This window comes from Apiospora marii (assembly GCF_038362585.1).
Source record: "Apiospora marii strain CBS 49790 chromosome Unknown utg000003l_segment0_segment0, whole genome shotgun sequence".
NCBI classification, from domain to species: Eukaryota; Fungi; Ascomycota; class Sordariomycetes; order Amphisphaeriales; family Apiosporaceae; genus Apiospora; species Apiospora marii.
In genome coordinates, this window is record NW_027117374.1 from 5,741,770 (window position 1) to 5,762,277 (window position 20,508).

General features: G+C 55.2%; 7 protein-coding genes across 7 annotated transcripts; 4 read left to right on the forward strand and 3 right to left on the reverse strand.

The window, feature by feature from the left end:
• Positions 1 to 232: 232 nt before the first annotated feature.
• PG985_005359 (uncharacterized protein) lies at positions 233 to 1,972 on the forward strand (the record flags this gene model as incomplete). Its single annotated transcript, XM_066825128.1, has 1 exon — positions 233 to 1,972. One exon carries the CDS (start codon positions 233 to 235, stop codon positions 1,970 to 1,972), a length of 1,740 nt encoding a protein of 579 aa, XP_066688288.1.
• A 175-nt stretch (positions 1,973 to 2,147) lies between these two features.
• Positions 2,148 to 2,460, reverse strand: PG985_005360 (Acetamidase; the record flags this gene model as incomplete). The annotated part of the gene is made up of 2 exons (XM_066825129.1): positions 2,148 to 2,284; positions 2,340 to 2,460. The coding sequence occupies 2 exons, from the start codon at positions 2,458 to 2,460 to the stop codon at positions 2,148 to 2,150; spliced, it is 258 nt and encodes an 85-aa protein (XP_066688289.1).
• A 14-nt stretch (positions 2,461 to 2,474) lies between these two features.
• Positions 2,475 to 4,401, reverse strand: PG985_005361 (general amidase; the record flags this gene model as incomplete). The annotated part of the gene is made up of 9 exons (XM_066825130.1): positions 2,475 to 2,599; positions 2,656 to 2,872; positions 2,932 to 2,979; positions 3,032 to 3,298; positions 3,357 to 3,505; positions 3,557 to 3,638; positions 3,693 to 3,716; positions 3,764 to 4,039; positions 4,096 to 4,401. The coding sequence occupies 9 exons, from the start codon at positions 4,399 to 4,401 to the stop codon at positions 2,475 to 2,477; spliced, it is 1,494 nt and encodes a 497-aa protein (XP_066688290.1).
• A 4,202-nt stretch (positions 4,402 to 8,603) lies between these two features.
• Positions 8,604 to 9,685, forward strand: PG985_005362 (Mpv17/PMP22 family protein; the record flags this gene model as incomplete). The annotated part of the gene is made up of 3 exons (XM_066825131.1): positions 8,604 to 8,669; positions 8,759 to 9,111; positions 9,211 to 9,685. 3 exons carry the CDS (start codon positions 8,604 to 8,606, stop codon positions 9,683 to 9,685), a joined length of 894 nt encoding a protein of 297 aa, XP_066688291.1.
• Positions 9,686 to 11,513: 1,828 nt separating this feature from the next.
• Positions 11,514 to 13,354, forward strand: PG985_005363 (uncharacterized protein; the record flags this gene model as incomplete). The annotated part of the gene is made up of 3 exons (XM_066825132.1): positions 11,514 to 11,681; positions 11,776 to 12,205; positions 12,306 to 13,354. The coding sequence occupies 3 exons, from the start codon at positions 11,514 to 11,516 to the stop codon at positions 13,352 to 13,354; spliced, it is 1,647 nt and encodes a 548-aa protein (XP_066688292.1).
• Positions 13,355 to 14,380: 1,026 nt separating this feature from the next.
• PG985_005364 (NIMA-interacting protein TinC) lies at positions 14,381 to 17,185 on the forward strand (the record flags this gene model as incomplete). Its single annotated transcript, XM_066825133.1, has 3 exons — positions 14,381 to 14,712; positions 14,816 to 15,902; positions 15,980 to 17,185. 3 exons carry the CDS (start codon positions 14,381 to 14,383, stop codon positions 17,183 to 17,185), a joined length of 2,625 nt encoding a protein of 874 aa, XP_066688293.1.
• A 207-nt stretch (positions 17,186 to 17,392) lies between these two features.
• On the reverse strand, positions 17,393 to 19,097 carry PG985_005365 (Major facilitator superfamily domain- general substrate transporter; the record flags this gene model as incomplete). The annotated part of the gene is made up of 2 exons (XM_066825134.1): positions 17,393 to 18,945; positions 19,007 to 19,097. 2 exons carry the CDS (start codon positions 19,095 to 19,097, stop codon positions 17,393 to 17,395), a joined length of 1,644 nt encoding a protein of 547 aa, XP_066688294.1.
• Positions 19,098 to 20,508: the final 1,411 nt, after the last annotated feature.

Here is a 20,508-nt window from a genome sequence, read left to right on the forward strand (position 1 = left end):
TGAGATATACTGCAAGGATGCTAGGTATGGGGTCCTGACAATTCACACTGTGGTGTCCTGTAACATGTCTAAGCATCCCACGTCAGAAATTGATTTGATTCCATCCAGCCACATCACTCAAATTGAAAGTCTCCAACCGTGTAATGGTTTTTCCAAGACAACGCCTTTGAGAACCAACCACGCCTGCATGGTCAAATAACAGAGAATAAACCCCATCGCTGTCCATCCCAGTATGGAGTTAAGCCAAGAGGTCGCCCAAGCAGTTTGGAGATCGGATTTCGTTTATAGTCACCGCCGTCTACGAACCAAAGCCGCTCAGGCAAAGCCCGTGGATTGGATTGAGTCCGGCCTTAATCCTCGGAACCGGGTCGACACTTTACTGCCTCTGGATCATTTGAGACGGAGAGTAGATGGAGGCATGTTTGGCACACATCTATTCGTCATTCCTTTAGACGTTCCTCAAGTTCCTCCCTTGCGCATCAGTATATCGATCCCTGATGTCGGAGAGATTCCCCGTCCCCTGAGAGACTCTTTGGATTCTGCTTCGGCAGTCCCACTTCAAAAGCACGATGCCTCTATGACAGGTGTGGCAAAGCATGTGTGCCATGCTCTGGACTATCATTGCAAGCAAAACCCGGGCTTCCTGGAGCACTACTTCCGGATGCCTTTTGGATCCAGGATTGTCTTCGAAAACATTGCTAGCCATGTGAAGGATATGAGAGTTGTGCCAGTTCCCAACTACGACCTGGAACGGAAGGCAATGTCCCTCAACCAATTGAAAGCTGTCTTGGGGGAGACTGTATCAGCCGAGCAATGGCCACCTGCCATTGATATAATGGATTTGAGCCTGGAGAAGCATCTTCATGACACCGTTGCTCTTGTCCGTTGTCCTACCAGCGCACTTGATACACAAGGCAGATCAGTCATTTTCAAACACATCAGCCACAGTGTTGCAGATCTGCTTCATGAGTTGAAGTACCTGCTCAACATGACCCCGCATCAAAATGTGGTACCACGTCCATTGGCCATAATAACGAAAAAGTCAAACTTCGGTGGCAAACTTGCCGTACTGGGGTTTCTTATCCCCTACTACGAGCAGGGTTCAATGAGAGATCTGCTTCCACATAGACGCTTGGCGGGAACTCTGCGAAGCTCCCAACAGCTAACATGGTGTAAGCAGGTTGCGGCGGCACTAGACCATATCCACAAAGTACATGGAACATTCTATTCGGATCTTCGGCCAGATAACGTGCTCGTCTCGGTGTCCCACGACCATGGTACAGAAACCGCCATTCTGTGCGACTTTGAACAACGTGGGAACTGGTACGAATGGTGTCCGCCTGAGGTTCTGTACGTCCAATACGCCGAGAACCTGCGAAAGGCGCGGTACAGTCCGGAGGAGGAGCTCACATGGGAAACGCGCATCCAAACTTTCCTGCAGGACAAAGACCAAAGCCATACACGCAACAGAGCCTGGAACTCAATGTCTCACGAGACACAGGAGAAAGCGATGGTGTACTGTCTCGGGCTGTTCATGTACTGCGTTTTCGAGGGGCAAAGTAACGTGTGTGGCAATAAGGTGAACCATTTCACCTACGAACCAGACATAGAATTTCCAACTTTCCGTCGTACGCCGCCACGTGTCAAGGGAATCATCGAGAGATGCACCGATCGCGGGGTGTACCAAACGCCCATGCGCAAACATGATGGTGCAGATAAGGATATTGTGAGACCCTTTGTGAGAGTCGGCGGGTTGCTCTACCCCGATGGAGCGCTGCATTGCCAGACGGCGACGCCCAGCACAGCTTGCCGAGTTCTTGACGGGGTATTGAAATACTGGGAGCAGGAATTGGCTCATGCAAAAGACTTTTTGAAATGCGGTCACGAACTGGCCAAAACGAATGGGTTGAATAGGCCCACTCTGAGTCAAGTGTTAGACGAGCTGAATGCTGCGGAAAACGAGTTTGATTAGTTGCAGATAACTTCGAATGTTGGTTTCCCGATGCTAGCCAGCCCCATTCACCCTTGAAAACTTGAAAAGTTACCTCCACCTGCGATTACATAGACTGCATTCCCCTGCCAATTTCCCTTGCCCTTCTCCTTATGTGGTTTGAAGTGAAATGCAACGCAGATATTGGTCCCACTTATTACGATCCCCCCATTTTGTCATAGTCTACGAGCGCATCCCTGACAATTTGAGCCATACGAAGGAGGTGCTCCTCACTGTATCTCATTCCAATTATCTGAATACCCGCTGGCGCTCCATGGTAGACCTCCGGGTCATCTGACTGCAGTCAACATCCACATAGACGCATGATATGGGGATGGTATCGACTTACAGCCGTCCATATTCTTCTTGTCCAACTCGGTGAGCGGAGAGAAGTCTTGGCCAACTTTGTCAATTTCCTGATCCACCGATGTAACCGGGATTGTGATAGCTGGATAGTCAAGAACATTCATCGAGCTAGCGTAAGCTAGTTCCTGTAAGCACCACTGCCTTGAGGACGACATCGGGCGTACATGCCTGAGTAGAAGTACTTTCCAGGCAAAAGACCAGCATATGGGCTGACTGGCTGTATGATGGCTGCCACTGGACGACCTAGACAAGGTTAACTTCTTGAGTCCTCGGTGATCCCATGAGGATCGGACATTTACCACTGCGTGTTCTGTCAGCAGACGACATCCAGTACTCTTGGTAGTCCTGACGGTATTCCATCATGTCCACAACTAAATTTTCATATTGAGGGAGGGGGATAGGTGATGGCGGTGCGTTGTTCGGAAACAATGACTTTATTTGAGGAACAAGAGGTTCATCCGAGAGTCTAAGAGCCTCCCACACATCGGGGCAGCCATCGCCCCTGGCAATACGTCCCTATATCTGTTAACCTCCACAACTTTCGGGGAAGTCTGCTTGCAAAGACTGGTGCTTACATGTAACCCGATGGAACGATTGTTAGATGGCGGGTTCCACTCCAGCAACTGTGTAACAGTTTCAATGGCCATGCCCATGAACCTTTAGGGAATGACGCACCTCATGTCCAGCGGCTTTTAATGCTGCCTGGGCGATTCTCATGGCGCGAGCAACTGGCGGGTGTGGATGTACGTTGGCGTCATGCTCCATGATACCAAATGTCAGATTCCCGCTGTCTTCTGGCTCGTCTCTCCATGGTATGGGCACAACGAAAGGATCCTGTAGCCAAGGCTTGGTGGCAAGGAGGGATTTGAGGACCAGGTTCACTGTCCCAACAGAAGGGCCCATAATTCCGGCGGAGGTGGGCATGACTTGCTGCCCTGGTGCCTTTTGTCTATGGTTAGCGAATGACTCCAGACGGTGTATGTAAAGATCTGCAAAATACTGTATTCGCAACCCCCTTCATAGAGATGCGAGCGGAGGAAGGTTTAAACCCGAAGACGCCCGTGTAGGATGATGGAATTGTCACAGAACCACCAATATCCGAGCCTATACCAAACGTACTGCCTCTCAAGGCTTGCATCACAGCTTCACCTGAGCATCAGTTAGCAATCTGTTTCGAGGTCATGGCCGTACCGTACCAACCTCCAGATGATCCGCCGGCTGAAAGAGCTTGGTTATGGGGGTTCAACTGATACCCGACAATGTTGTTGTTCGTTTCAGGTGCCTAAGGATTCTCAGCATGGTAACATCTGGACAGATTGACAGAGCCATCACTCACCCACAGGCTCACAACCACCGACGTCTACTCCGATTTAGCGACAATTGTGGGAACGTGGTTTCAAACATTACCTTGCCAATCGGTACAGCCCCAAGACTCTTCAACTCCTTGGTAATCTGGCTCTCAAATACTTTCTCTTTCCCTGTTCCCTTTTTGCCCTCAAAGGTGTCTATCCAGCCAACGAATCCAAGTGAGGTTCCAAGGCCATGGACGTGAAATTGGTCTTTAAACGTCATCGGAAGTCCGTGTAGGGGTCCTACAAGTTCGCCGTGAGTTTGAAAGTGGACATCAAGCTCATAAGCCTGCCGAATGGCGTTATCAAAGTCGATCTCTAACATGTTACTTGTCTGTTATGAATGTGTCAACTCTGGAAACATGGCTAATGTCTTGTATTCGAACGTACCAACTGGTGAGCATAAGCCGCACGCTTACAAAAGGCCGTCACGACTTCTACCGCCGTCAACTCGGAGCTGTTCATGCGTTGGATGAGATCAGGTGCATCCAGAGATGTCACCTGGAGCGTCTTCTTGTCAAGGAGGGTCTCAAAGAAACCTCCAGTGATTCTCTCCGAGCACTTGGCTGCTTTCAGCACCGCCTCCGACAAGCGCCAGGCAGCCGGTATCTTTGCCAAGTCGGCATTCCGCTTAGTTTCTGCGATTTGCTTCCATCTCGAAGACTGGCTGCCAGAAAGCCACGACAGTATACCCATGTTGAACCCAAAACCAAAGCTCAGGCTTATAGCTATGAAAGCGTACAGAAGTAGCACGATTATTCTTGTTAAGCTCGCCATGATGCTGATCTTAAGTAACATTAAACCATGTCATGAGTTAGATGTTTTGTTCTGTGAATCAACAGATCGTGAGTGACTTTGATAGATGTTGGGTGATGCTCTCAAAGGCACTAGTTCGGAACGTGCACACACACACACACACATACCTTACGTCGTACCATACAATTTGGCGAATTCAAGTCAATCCTGATTGGGTCATGGCAAAATGCATCAGGCTGTCGGCAGGCAGGCTCATACATCATACATTAGTGAGTGGGGCAACCGAACCGATGAGCGGGTAAGATGGGCAGTTGATTGGCTGAAGAGCTGGATTGCTACATCCTAGAGGCTGTCTCATCCCTGTTTTGTCTTTGTTCCAGCCTTCCGCTCTGTCCGACCCAACAAGAAGCAAAACAAATTGCTCATGGTGGCTGCGTCGACGCAAGTTCCAGTCTCACCGCAGCATATAGATATCAACAAAATGCACACAGTATGCTTTCACTGTCTTCCCTGCTTGCAGGCAAACTGCATGCTTGTAGTTAGACGAGGAAATAAGCTGTTGATTAGAAATAGGTTGGGCTTGACAACACCGACTTCTCATAGCCTAAAGGACTCAGGCTGTGGCTGGCGGTTCAACATGGCGGTCTGTATGATTATATGGCTTGACAAAGTTTTTGCCTGGCGCTCCGTCGGTGACGTGTTGCGGAAGATCCTTTTTCGATCTCTTCATCCGTTTTGGCGGTGTCCTTCTTTCCCAAACTCTGCCAATCCATACCAGGTCATCCCCAAGAGAAAGGGTTCACTATGCGGATATCTGAGCTGCCATAATGAACAACTAAAGCTGTTGGTAGTGGGCACTGCTCCCGTATCTATTCAGGATCCGGATTCTGACATCTCTCACAGTCCTGAGATCTGGGCATGCGATGTATTATGTATATAGGCAAAAGGCAGGCATTGTGGTGTCCCGTCTTATTTTACGAGTTGATCAGGTGATCTAAACCCGGCCAATGATGCTTCAGCCTTATTTCTCATCTGTTACACCCTTGCCAACCGACGAGCTGAATTTTGCGAGGCTGACAGGTTTCCTTGATGGCCCTTTGGTCTCATCGTATCCATTATCATTGCTGTATCATTGGACCAGCAAGACTATACCATATGTGTGTCCTGACACACACACACCAGACAATGTCAGTGGAAAGTTGTTTTCCAATTATTTCCTCTCATCGGTTCAGAGATCGTCAAAATGGCGTCGATATGCAGGTGAGCCGATCAGACGGGCAATTGGACAGTGAATAAATACTGAAGAAGATAGCTTGGTGGACAAGGCACAATAACGATGACTTTAAACACTGCCTCAAGTCTGCCAATGCAGGAATGTTGTATGGAAAAAGCCATCAACCGATGAAGCTTCAGTCCATGACTGCGTGACCGATGAACACGATCTTTGCTATCTAAGTGGACATCTTGGGAAGTGATGCAATATATATAAGTAGAGAATACAGTCATCTTGTGATCGCGAGATGGAAAGATATAACTTTTGGAGATGAGAGCAGACATTTACTCAACAGGAACCTAAGCTGTGATATTCAACTCATGGCAGGACTTATTGAACAAATTGGTTATACGGGCCTGGTGGCTTATAACGGTAAGCCTCATTTCAAGTTGACCTTAAAGGACAGGTGCCCCTAATATAATGACATCAAGCACTAACCAATCAAAGGATCGTTTGAACCTGGCGAGCTCAGCTCATTATATTCAGCTGCAAAGGGGAGCTCATATGAAGCGAACTCGTCAAGAAGTTCCAAATCCCAGTCAAAGACCTCAACTCAAAAGAAGACTTCAAAGATTCTTGTAATAGAGACCTCTGGGAGCGATACCAACAGCGGGCAGAGTGCCTGATGTTATGGTGGCGGCTTTTCTATCTGTCAGTACAACCCATCCGCAAACAATTGTCCATCAGAAAGGTGTGTTAACTTGGGAACTTACTTGAGATAGATTGGGACCGGAATAGATGTAGCCCAGTGTTCGAACGGGCCGGGTTACTAGACCTTGGAGTTTATCGATTGTGTTTTGGTTATTTGTTTTTTGAAATGGCGGATGTATACAACAATTAGAATCTGTTCCCAAGAAGGCAGGAAAAGGAACTCGGAGTATTATGACGTCACTTAGGGCTATGGGCGTAGGTCTGTTAGGCATAGAGTGGTATTCCATGAGGCGTGTTATTGTTCGTTCTTAAGTCTTCCGATCTCTGTTCTCTGATTATCCCTTGTAACGGTGTCCTTCGAGGAGAAGTGTGAACCAGGAATGGTATTAGTAATTTGCCGTATACAAAATATTGAGAGCTTAACCAGCGGCTGCTAAACTGGTTTCTATGCATTATATCATCCCCTTCTTCATTGACAATACGAGTATACTCTCTCTTGCTGTCACGTTGTTCTCGTTCGGCTGACACCCCCTCTCGGTTGATAGAACTGAGTCATCCAGGCTGATGAGCCAGAATCTTTCTTTCATGACCAACCCATGAAATACGGGTATCTATCCACGTCGTTAAATCGAAACGGAACTTCGACCCGTAAGTGACTGGGTGGTCTACTGACCGCCGTGGTGACGATGTGGGCTGGGCCGGCGCCTGCGAATGCATCGAGGGCCACATCCGTGCATCCAATATATGCCTCCACCCCCCCAGGTTTACTCGGCCAGAGGCTTCCGTTAAGCGTTTCAACTAATTTCCAGTCTTCCTACGGGACCCCTTCCACAGCAGGGGGGGTAGACTGGGAGCCAGCGGCTGAGAATGGCTTCAGACTTGTGATGTGGAATAAGAAAGTAGCAATTGGCAACAGGCCTGTGGCAACTCGCCCAACGAATTTATCCAGGGAGTCTTCTACACCATCTTCACATTTATGGCGTTTCTTGACGACATTACAGCGGGCAAGGGATTTGCGACCTTTCAACCCCCAAAACGATTTAACCCCCCGACGACTAATTGTAAATTTGGTCTCTAGGTCCCGAAACGGTGTCATCAATGGCATTGCAATATCCAACCTAGAGCCATGATGCAAATCATAAAGAACATGATGAGCTGTCCTAGAAATGGATTGTTCGGAGTGCCAAGGAGGTTAGCAGCGTCCGGGAAGTGTGACTTCTGAGATTCTGGGTTGGTTCGAATATGAGATAATCAAACGTTCAAGGACACAGGCTGCTGGCAACCGGGAGAAAAGAGCCATAGTGTAATTCATTTCATGTTTCCGTACTTGGTGATGAGATAGGCTGGATCATTGTCCAATAAAGATGAATCAGACAGTTTGGTTTGCACGGACGGGTTTTTGGCTAGGCGGGCAAGCGGGCTAACCCGAGTGCAACCGAGGGAGAAGAAAAAAACAGGGGTCCAAAGTCCCTAAAAAACGTCCGTCGGGCCTGTTTTCATCTGTCTCCAAGCCGCTAAAAATAAATGACAATCGGAACCCCGACTTCGCCATCTTTTCCTAAATTCCTACGCCCACCATCGCCCAGAACCGTTCGACCGTCGTTCGATTCTTGCCGTCTAATTACAACCATGATACCCCGGTAGAGCAAAACTACCCCACCGACTCGCCGCCCTAATTGATATGACGTCCTCACTCTCGCGAGTCGCAATGCGACAGTGTCCAACATGCCTCCGACCCGGCCGATCGTCGCGACAATTTCCTGATGTACTACGACGACCATACTCGACCCCGAGCGGCCAAGGCGACGAGGCCCCGAAGACGCCGACGCCCGCGCCGCGGACAGAGCGGCCTGAAGACAAGAGCACTGGACCCCGCACGAAGCAGTGGCATTCAACCGAGGCGATGCCCATCGAGATCAGGGCCGTGCATACGGGGGAACGCATGGCGCTATTCCATAGCCAATACAGCGTTGCGGAGGCATTATCCTTGACTAAGCCCTCACTGAGGGGAAGACTGGACCGCGGTTCTACGTTTTGTTACTCGGGTACGCTTTGTCACCTGTCGCAAGCGGAAGAAGGTACTTCGGCCGAACTGTCCGCGGACGGGGAGAGCGGTCAATCGCGCAAGCCGCATGTTCTCACGGAAGTGCATACCGGAGCTGTGTATAGAACATTTCCCAACCGAAGTGCCTGTAGTAGATTCTTGGGGGTTAACAGGATGTCGCTGCATCATGGGGTTCCTTTCCTCCATGGGGGCGTCTTTTGCCAGCTTTCCGAGGTCAACGTCAACAAGCAACAAACCCGTTCCCCCCACACTTCCGCGCCGGGCGCAACCCGCGGCGCCGACGCGACAGCCAGGAACAACCGCCACAGCGACAATACAGCGACTACCGCGCCCACTGCGCCGACACTGACGCTGCCACAGCAGCCGATAGCGAAAGAAGAAAAGAAGAGGCCCGGGCGACTCCGGTGCCGGTCCCGGTGCCCGGCGCCGTCGCGCCGCTGCCCATCTGGCAGCGCCTGGGGCCCCTCACGCGCGGGGCCGAGGCCTACGCCCGCGCCCAGCGCCGCCGGCCCTGGGTCACCCAGGTCGCCACCATGCTGGTCATCTACCTCTGCGCCGACATCAGCGCCCAGCAGATCAGCGGCAAGGACGAGCACGAGTACGCGCGCACGGCGCGGTCGCTGACCATTGGCGGGGTGGCGGCGATCCCGGGTCACATCTGGTAGGTCTAGCCTTCTTTCTCCTTGGGTGCATGGGATAGCGCACATATTCGAGCATTGAGGGGATGGTGGGCTAACTATTGGTGTACCTATTTGTTCAGGTTCGTGTTCCTGTCGCAACACTTCAACTACCCCTCCAAGGTGCTCTCCGTCGCCGTCAAGGTCGCCATCAACCAGGCCGTCTTCACGCCCCTCTTCAACACGTACTTCTTCGGCGGGCAGGCGCTGCTGTCGGGCGACTCGCTAGAGCAGGCTTGGGACCGCGTGCGCGCCACCGTGCCCGTCAGCGTCGTCAACTCGTGCAAGGTCTGGCCCGCCGTCACGGCCGTCAGCTTCGCCTACCTGCCGCTCGAGTACCGCGCCCTGTTCGCCGGCGTCGTCGCCGTCGGCTGGCAGACCTACCTCAGCTTCCTGAACCGGCAGGCCGAGGCCGCTGAGGCGTTGGCGCTGGCGGCGGAGGTTGGATCGCGGAAGGAGCGCGGCGCTGTACATCACTCCCGTATAGTTCCTGTGGCTGGCCCGACGCGAAGTGCCGCAGAGATTGGCGGTACTGATAGAAATCGCATCGCGGCTTGATCTTCACTTACGCGCATTTGAACGGTCTGGAGCATTAGAGCATGATGGTAGCTCGTATTGGATGCAGCTCAGCGCGGAGACATAGACTTGGGTTTGGCGCATTTCATTTACGGGGCGTTTTGGTAGACCGGGATACCTCAAGACCAGACAAAGAAAGGCGCGGGCGTTTCTACTGGGCTTTCAGTGTACATAGAGTACATGCATTATTACAGCATAAACTTGCATTCATTCGCGTCTTGCTTTGCTTCTTTTTTCTTTCTTTTCCAAACTCCGAACTCCAGAACCCACCAGAGCCCTAAGAGCGATCCTCTCCAGATACGGCGAACATAGTGGGTACCGCTACCCCCGTCGGACAGGAGGAACTGAAGAAGTCAGGTCTAGCCGTACACGGGTTAGGCCAACGGCTTTCGCCTTTAATTGCTTGATTGGAAATAGCAGAGGCTCGTGTATTTCTTCATCTCTCTCCTTACATGACAGAAACACCGGGCTGAATCTGAATCAACATCCCTAAGTGTACCAAGGCTAAACTGTTTTTCACGAGAAGATCAGATTGAGGCAACGATACCGCTGACGTGAGCAGTAGAAGCTACCGCGTTGGCTGCTGCACCTGGCGAAAACTGCGGCCAGAGTGTAGGACTGCCAGCGCCACAGCATCGGCGCAACTTCCCTGGGGAGCAGTCATCGGCACTTGTCACATGCTGCGACTCTTTCCCATTGGCAAAACTCGAGACCTACATGTAAGGTGGGGATCAAATTCGATCCCCCCTCCGGAGTTGGCTCTACTCGAGACAAGCCCCGATGCAATTGGCCGCATCGGAGGGTCGTACTGCACGGGCCGTGCTGCGTGTGACGGACGAAAACAGCCTCCAACTTCAAGCCTCCCCCGCCTCTCTCCCTCCCTGTCCCTCACCATGCCCTCTCAGCCTTCCCCAGGGGGCGACCAATTGGTGCCTGAGGCCTGGGCTCGCATCTCCCTTCCGCCTTTTCATGTGTTGGATAGAGTCGTGACCGTTTGTTTCCCCGCTGCGGGGGCCGTTTCTGTGTGTAGGTCTGCGATTGGATGATCCCTTTGGGTGTACTGGTGTGCGTGTGGTGTTGATCGAGTTGGCCCGTTTGCTTCGTTTCGTCCAGAAATATGACAGCACCCCTTGCTCGTCAACAACAACAACATGGTTCCTTGCCTTATCACTTTCAGCTCTCTCGTCGCATGCTACCCCTGCCGGGCCATGCAGAAAACATGCTACATTTTGTATTACCGATTTGCTTTTCTGTACTCCGACGTGGTTGGGATTCCCTCGGGATGATGTTATTTGATCCCGCTTATAGCGCGCTGTCCAATCAGCGTCGGGGTTTCGTCAGGGAAACCCTGGGGCAGGGCTCACGGCGTAGTCCCGCACTGCCCTTGAACGAAGAACCAACTGCATATTCTGCCTGCTGGGTTTTCATCGTTACCCAACATGGATAAATGCAACTTGAAGCAGGCTGAGGTGGGGATATCCAGTTTCTCGTAGCTGGTTTGCATCTGCCAGCCTGCTGCGTTATCCCTCATGTATCCCCCTGTGGAGAGACGACAGTCCGTTTGGGTTTGTTCTTCCCCGTTGATTTCTTTCTTTCTTCCTGTTTCTCAGTTCCTCCTCCCTCCGTACCGTAACCAGTGGTACCAGCCCCCAGTAGCTGACTTGCTCTGGTTCATACCAACATCATGGCTTCAGCGTCTCGTAGTATCGCTGTTTTGCTCTGCGCTATTCTCCAGCTCTGTCTTCACCATGCACGAGCTTCCCGGATAGCCGCCTTCACCAATACTGGATACAAAGCACCTCAAGTGATCATGTACGATGGCGCCTCTGACAGCATCCTCTACAGCCTTTGCAACAGCCAGGACACCCCAATCTTTCCTGCAGATAAGTCGGCGGCGTTCGAGCTGCAGCCTCAGTTTCCTCCCTATCCCGGAACACACGTGTCGGTCATAGGATACATAGGTGACAAAGGAATCGAAGTGAGTCTGTACTGGCTTTTCCCCTACAGTCCTAGGGCTCCACTCTTCCGCTAGTAAAGGGTGTATTTCCTGACACGTTTCCATCTGGTGCCAGACGCAAATATTCTACCAGACGAAGGACGGCCATATCGTCGAGGGGCTGTATGAATGCAACGAGACTGGTCACTACAAGCCCGTCAAAGGTCAAGAGGCTTTCAAGCTCACGGACGTCAGTGACATCCCCAAGCCCAAGGTGCCTACCGACTTGACGGCGTTGCTCTTCGGCGCCGAAGGGGGAATTAGGCTGTACTACAAAGAAGAGACCAACAGCTCGATTTCCAGCATCAAGTACAAGAAGAAAGAGATTGACCGATGGGTCGCTGGGGGGCCGGCCCAGCCTTACTCCTCGGTTGGCAGCCACGCAGCGGGGTTTGCAATCACAGACAAGATACATCTAATTACCCCAACAAGCAACCAATTAGGTGACGAGCTAGACATCTTCGTGTCCACTACCCTGCCGAAAGATGAAGCATTGTGGGAAATAAGTATGTAACTCCTTGTCCCTTACCTTTTGGACCTCTTGTCACCCCGAACACTGAGAACACTAAGAGACCCAAACCACTGACTACGACCTTCTCCATGTAGATGCTGTGCCGTTTCCCCTGCACGCCGCCAACCTGAGCGACGCGGGCCGCACCGTGCCCGTCATCCTGAGCAACATGACGTACAGCCAGGACCAGTACGACATCAGCTTCGACACCGACTCCGACCCCGGCTGGAGCTTCGAGGCGCTGGACCCGCTGGCCGCGCCTCTGGGCCTGACCTTCGGCTCCGGCGAGACCATGAGTATCTTCTACGTCGGCAAGGACCAGCAGCTGCGCCAGGTGCGGCGCGAGCAGCAGCAGACCAGCGGCGGCAAGAACAACTTCAAGTGGAGCAACGCCACCCGGCCCGGCGCCAAGGCCTGGCCGGCGCCCGACGACACCAGCGCCCACTTCGGCGTCGCCTACGACGCGCAGGCCGACCACATCTGGGTCTACTACATGAGCAACAACACCATGACGCAGCTGTACCAGCCCTCCAAGGGCCAGTGGCGGGACGCCGTGGCGCTGCCCAAGTCCTCCCAATCGGACAGCGGGTCCGGTAGTGGCGGGCTCTCCAAGGGCGCGAAGCTGGGGATCGGCATCGGCGTCGGCTTGGGGGTCCCGCTCCTGCTGGTTGCCATCGCTGCGTATCTATTCTATCACTCGCGCAGCTCCCGCAAGAACAGGGCGGCCGAGAACGCGGCGCTGAACGACGCGCACGCGGCCGCCATCGCGCCGCCGTCACATCCGGGATCGCCCGCGCCGCGCTACACGTCGGGCTACTGGCAGCCGCCGCCGCCCGGACACCAGCCGCACGACGGGCCCTGGCCTCAGCACCAGCCGGGGGTGCCGTACAGCGACCACAACGGCTACATCAAGCCCGAGGCCGGGTACGGGTGGGGCAATGGCGGCTCCATGGATCACAAACTACAGCAGCAGCAGCAGCAGTTCCCGGGTCAGGTGCCGCACCACTCACCCCCGCCGCAGGGGCAGCCTGTGTTTGAGATGAGCAACAATCAGGTCCCTGTGCCGCCCCAGGAGATGCCGGGAGAGGTTACTACGACTGCGACTGCGACCACGACGGAGGTACCGGGTCCGCATCCCAGGTGATGGTTGTGTTTTCGATGATCGCATCGCTGGGCTGGAGTGGTTACCGGAGTCGGGATCGTGAAAAGTATGGTTGGATTGGATGATGCGCTGGTGAAAGGTGCGATACGAATAAACGAACTTAATGAGGGATTGATTGGGACGGGGAGGAGACTTGGCAATAGAGTAGATGTTGGTATATTTGGCACTTGACATGAAATGACGCAGGGCCTGAAATGCAGTGTTGCAATTCTCACACTCTTCACAGCTTACATTATCCCAGTGGTTGATCGTACATATCGAGCTACCATCAGCGAATAGCAGTCTAGTAATTCAATGTACAACAATCTGACCTTGCGGTTGACGTTGAACCTGTGGTTAATTAGTAATCACCGCGATCTTGGACAGGCCGTTTCATCCGATCGCTGGCTAGTCCCCAACGGCCACTAGAGAAACAGACCCATAAGTTACACTCCCGTTCCCGTGCCGATTGGCGCTTGGCCGCATCCCGGAACTGGCTTGGACGCAAAGAAGCATTACGAGGCCGAGTGCGCTGACTCCGGCTCCCCGCGGTGACACGGCATCGTCTCGATTTCGCAATCGTGGCTTGCAGCTGCAGCAGCATTTTGCGCCCACCTTTGCTGCGTTGTTCGATTCGTGCCGCTCTTGCCGAGTTACAGTGGACCTGCATTGCTTGGCCAGCTCCTGGCCTTTCACCGTAAGCCCATAAGCCCACACCCAAACTGAGGTTGTGGGAGCTTTGAATGACGCGCCAGCAGTTCTCATTGGTAAACAATCCGATGGGTTTCCATTCATCATAGGAAATCTACCCCTCCATCGGATTGCCCCTCAATTCTTTTTTGTTTGCAGATAAAATCTGCCCAAGCAAGCAAGCCAGCCGATCTCACACCTGAGCTGCACACCTCGCCCTGTGGAAAACGACCCCACGCTTCTCTCACCACCCCAATCCAAACCAACAACTCATCACGAGATCATTTATTGAGAGAGGGTGAGAGAGAGTTCGGAACGAGAAAGCAACCAACAACCAAAATGGCGGACTCCCGAGCCCACTTCTGGCTCGCCAGCCTGTTCCTGGCCGTCGTCTGCCTGGCCACGCCTGCCGCGGCCTTCGGCGCCGGCAACATCAGCAGCAGCTCGCCCATTGAGGGCATCAACTGGCGCCACGGCGACATCGAGGACGCCCTGCTCGGGATCATGATGGCGCGAGCCCTCAACAAGAAGGGCAAGGAGTTCTCGAAAGTCATGGTCGCCCGCGTCTACTTTGGCAACTGGCTGCGCGACTACTCCCAGGCTGTCGATCTGGGCACCATCAAGACGGTCTCGTACGAAGCGATTCGACTGGTCGTCGCTATTCTGGGATTGTGAGTTTTTCTTGGTTTCCATTTCCGCTTCTGCTCATGCGGCATGGGCGCTTTTGACACACGCACGTGCCCATCGAACACTTACTGACACGCCGGACCCCAGCATGAACTTCGGCTTCGGCTCCAAGGAATTCGAGGTCACCGAGGAGCGCCTCGGCTGCTACCGCCCGGAAGAGCACATCGACAACCCCAAGGGCTACGGCGGCGACAGCAACCCCAAGGACTACTGGCACGGCCTGCGCGGCCCCGTCGACGAGGAGCGCGAGCTGGCCTTCGACCCGGAGACGGGCATGATCAACTACATCGCCAACGAGCGCGAGGACATCGCCACCTCGTCGCGGCTCCTGCGCCACCTGCTCGGCCGCTGCATCGAGCTCGGCCGCGAGCACGCCGCCACGGGCAACGACGACGCCCTGTACGAGTCGATGCGCCTCATGGGCACGGGCCTGCACTGCCTCGAGGACTTCTTCGCGCACTCCAACTACATCGAGCTCGCCCTCATCGAGATGGGCAACCGCCACGTCTTCCCCCACGTGGGGCGCGACGTCCGCGTCGTGCTCGAGGACGTCGACCGCGAGGTCTACCCCGTCGTCACCGGCACGTTCGGCGAGGTCGACTTCCTGCACTCGGTCGCCGGCGAGGTCTCGGACAAGCTGGCGGCCAACGAGATGCAGGAGCTCCAAGAACACCTGGAGAACGGCAAGCACGAGGACACGTCGCTGCTGCGCAAGCTGCTGGCCATGATCCCGTCGTCCGTCTTCGGCGGCGAGAGCCAGACGGACAAGATCGACCAGATCCAGCAGGACACGGCCACCGCCCAAATGGACGGCCTGGAAGTCAAGCCGCACCGGGACCCCGAGGAGATCACGCTCTGGGTGTCCAACATCTTCCGGCAGATCGTGCCCATCATCGAGTGGCACGACCGCATCATGAAGATCATCTCGGACGCCCTGCCGCGCATCCCCATCCTCCCGAAAATCGTCGAGCGCCTCGAGGACCAGCTCAACGCTTTTGTGACGGCCCAGATCGCGCCCTTCGTCGTGCCCGTCATCCAGCAGATCCAGAACGAGATGGGCGCCGGCTCCGAGGGCATCATCCAGAGCTCCGCCGACCAGCAGCACCGCGTCTTCAACGACGACTCGGCCAGCGACCCCACCCACTCCATGCTGTCCAAGGACCACTTCACCAACGTACGTCGCACCCCCCCCCCCCATCCCCTCTCTGTCTTCTCCAAGAGTCGCCCCGCTAACATGTGTGCTACCCACAGCTCCTCAACGAACCCGCCGGCAAGTCCGCCCAAGCCATGGTGAAATGGGTCGTCCCCCAGCTCATGGAAGCCATGGACGACGACTCCCTCTCCGTCCGCCGCACCGTCGACCGCATCATCGACGGCGTGCTGCACCACCCCGCGCACCGGGAGCAGGGCCGGCACGGCGCCAGCGAGGGCCGCCAGATCTTCTTCGAGGTCGTCGAGCACTGGTGGAACGACCTGCCCGAGGAGGGCCAGGACGACTACCGCCGCCGCCTGTCGCGCGAGGGGGTCCTCGCCGGCGAGAACCACAAGGAGGGCGAGTGGGACAGCGGCCACGGCCACGGCTGCCTCGGCAAGCTCGAGCAGCACCAGCAGCACGGCGGCGGCAAGAAGGAGAAGAAGGAGGAGTGGGACGACAAGATCGCCAACGCCGCCGCCGACGCCATTATCGGCAGCGTCTCGGGCGCCTTTAACGACTTCGTCCCCGGTAACAACAACTCGGGAGGTGGCGGTGGCGGAGATGGCCGCGCCAGCCCCGGCGGCGTGTTTGGCGGCGTGGCTAAGTTCCTCGGCGAAGTCCTCGGGGGCCACAACGGCGGCGGTGGCGGCGAACAGCGCAGCAGTGGTGGCGGCGACGAGTACGGACGGCAGGACAGCTTCGAGCGGCGCGAGACGTTCGAGCGCTCCGATGGCGACGATTACCACTCCCGGCCCCAGGAACCCGTCTACAGCGGCGGCGGCCACGCCGCCAGCTTTTTCGGCGAAGGCGGTGGCGGTGACGACGACCGCGACCGCGGCGGCGACTCTTACAGTAGAGGTGGTGGTGACGGTGGCTACGGCTCTTCGGGGCACAGACATGACAGCGAAAGCGGTGGCTATGGCGGTGGTTCCGAGTACGGTCGTGAAGGTGGCGGTCACGCTGCCAGCTTCTTCTCCGGTGGTGGCGACGATCGCGGCGGATATGACCAGGGCGGTTACGGTCAGCCCCCTCCTCCTCAGCAGTACTACGGCGGCGGTGGATACGACGGCGGTCAGGGCGGCGGCTACTACGGAGGCCAAGGTGGTGGCTACCCGCCCCAGGGTGGTTACCCGCCCCAGGGTTACCCGCCCCAGGGAGGTTATCCGCCTCAGGGAGGCTACGGCGGCTACCCGCCCCAGGGAGGAGGATTTGGTGGTGATGGCTACAACCAGCAGGGCGGCTACTATGAGCGTCGCTGGTAAAAACGGCGGCGACTTTGCTACGATGTGCCACCCATTGATGATTGCGGATACTATGATGATGACTTTGACGGCCGGTTGCATGACATAATCACTAGACATGAGGAAGCCTCGCCTTCAATAAATCAAAAGAAATCAAGCTAATTGTTTGCTTTGGTAAATTCAAAAAAGATCTTGATTTGATGTGCTACATGGACGTTGGCAGAAGCCTCAAGAGGCCCTGTTGTTGTGCCCCACCGCCCTCTCCTCGTGCTCAATATCCGCCTTCTCGTCGGAAAACAAGTCGCGCGGCGCATCCGGGTGATCGCCGCCCGTGAGGCGGTGCCCATGGCGGCCAATCTTCCACCAGGGCAGGGCAAACAGCTCGTCCATGGACTCGAGGGAGCGGCCCGCCATCTCGGGCACGAAGAACCAGACCCAGGCCAGGCCCATGAGACAGACCACGCCGCAAAACATGAAGAAGCCGAAGGGCGTCATGGCCAGCAGCATGAGGGGCACGGCCTTGGTGTTGCCGAACTGGTTGATAAAGTGCACGCACATGACGAGCGAGGCGCCCAGGGCGCGCAGGCGCAGGGGCCAGATGTCGGCGTTGACGAGGTACTGGAACGCGTTCCAGCCCATGGCCCAGCCGACGCCCGAGATGTAGAGGGCCGACACGGCGCCCACGGCGGCGCGGCGCTGCGAGGGGCTCAGGTCGCCCGTCTCGAGGCGATCGGTGCCCACGATGCCCAGGAAGATGGCGACGTAGAGGATCGAGACGGCTTGGAGGGTGATGCCGGCGTAAAGCGACTTGCGGCGACCCAAGAAGTCGACGATGAAGAAGGCGCACAGATAAGCCGCCGTCAGCTTCACAACGCCTAGGATGCAGGTGGCGAACAGCTTCTCGGATTGGCCGGTGTAGCCCAGAACACCGAAGAAGTCAACAGCATAAATGGTGATGGCACTGGCGCCGGACCATTGGCCCAGAAGCTGCGATAGGAGGCCCAGCATGAGACGGTAGCGGTTGGCGGGAACCATGACCAACTCCCGCAGCTTGCCCATCCGGGATACTCCGTGGGTGGCCTCGCGCTCACGCTCGAGCTGGTCCCGAATCCCCATCAACTCCTCTTGCACGAAAGGGTGCTCAATTGGCAGTTGCCGGAGCTTCGTGATAGCCTGGACTGCCTCGTCGTGTTTGCCCCGCATGACGAGGTAGCGCGGGCTCTCGTTAAGGGTGAAGGACATGAGGAGGAACAGACCCGCGAATCCGATATGGGCAGTCTGAGGAGCCACCCACTGCATGCGCGACGAGTTGGAGATGTGCAGTGACGCGCCCCAGTTGGAGAAGTAGGCGATCATCACCCCGAGGTAGACGGAGCCGGCGAAGATGTTGGTCAACATTCCGCGGACCGCACGAGGAGCCGTCTCGCCAATGTAGGTGGGCCCGACGACGACGGTCATTCCAATACCCAGGCCAGCAATGAAGCGACCGGCAATGACCTGACCGACGTTGCCGTGACTAGTAATGACGATGATGAAGCCGACGAGCCAGAGGATGCACAAGGATTGAAGCGACCGGATACGACCGATGCGGTCGCAGAGCAGGAACGCCAGTAGAGAGCCCACGATGGAGCCCAGCTGGACCATGCTGGTGATGTTGGACTTGCGGTTCTCTTGCTCGTCCTCGGTGCCGACCTTCATGCCAAACTCGCTCGAGAAGCTCTTGAGAGAGACCATGCCTCCGACGAGACCTTCATCGAGACCTCGACTGGCACCGAGAATACCTAGGGAAGCGTTGTTAGCCGGCGACTCTAGTTGGGAAATTGTTCGCATCCAAGGACTCACCGAACACAAAAGTGCTCCAGTATAACCGCCAGTTGAGCACCTCTTTGGGCGTCTCATTGAGAGCGGCGGTCTGGAAATAGGAAAGTTTCATCTTGAGGGGTTTTGCTAGACAGTCCCGCAAACGTCAGGCTTGTCGAGGAAGAGCACAGAGGATGATGGCGACGAAAATTTCAGAGACATGTTATTGCAGGGCAATATACCCTCTTTATACGTACGGTCGCATCTTACCCCGGATTGACATAAAAGAGGACTCTGGGGATTATGGAGCGAGTCTGAGCGGCCAAGCATGGGGAGCATGGGCGGAACCCATCGGTCTCCCCACAATTTGCAATTTGCGTCTCCATCGTGGCTCGGGACTTGACCGAAGTCAGCACCAATCCCAGACGCGACGTTGCCTCTTGTCCACATGGCGCGCGCGGGGTCGCGATGGTACCAAGTCCTTGGTTACCATTGGAGTGCGACTAGAAGTGCGTCCATCTTACGATGGCTAACCCTTCTGGTCAACCCTTCTGGCCAACCCTGCCAACTCACATCTCGAGGGTGTTCTTTCACCCGCGGCCAGTCGGTCACCCTCGCCCTTCGGGCTAGCGGCCGACGAAGACCTGGCCGAGAGATCTCCGGGCGGATCTGGCCAGCTGGGCAACCGTCATGTCCATTATTCTGACCCAATGACAATTCGTGGTGCGTACCGACCGAAAGTGACAGAGGAGTGGAATTGGGAGGTTCGCTGGGTCGGGAGTGAGGGTCGGTAAGTGTTGCAAATTGCAAGGACGATGGCCCGCGTAGAAACGCCAAGCTGGCGGACGAGCTCAGCCGATGCTAGCAAGAGGTTGTTAGTGCTTCATACACGGCTATCGATCGTACTGTCGGTGGACGATTTCGCCGCGGCTCAGAGAGTAGAAGAGAAAAAAGTCGGATACCCCCCGACGGTGAGGGCATGTCCGTCACGCTCGACTGGGTTGGACCTGGGAGGAATAGCTGAGGAGAGTTCGGAAGCTACCACCAGCCCCGACTTTCAAGGTTTTACTAGCCACACCCGCTCAGTTGCCGGAAACCTGCAAAGTCGGCACGCTTTCATTCCAGTCAGGTCTCGCCGAAATAAATATCTCACTGGATCCTCTAGTTGCGGTCAAAATGCACAAGCAATGAGGCAAATTCAGATGCTACGAAGAATGATTCTAGGGGTGGTGCAACAGAGATTCTCAAGCAAGGAATTCCCCGGGCCTCGGCAGCATCGTCTGCCTAGGCTCTAGTGACTTAAGCAATTTTACTTATTTGGCAGTTGCTTATTTCGGCCTTGGTGCTCGGGTCAGTGCTTGGGGGGGCAATCATTGTGGGTGGGGGTAGATAGTGGATGCGGCTCTTCCTTTTCGGGCTCTTCCTGGTGGGGGATGACCAGCGCTGAGGGCGTGCTGCCAAGTTGTTCGTGCCAACTTTGCGGGGAACTGATGCTAGCAGCTAGCATGCGCCGGCCTGGACTTTTTAGGCCATGTGGTCGCATA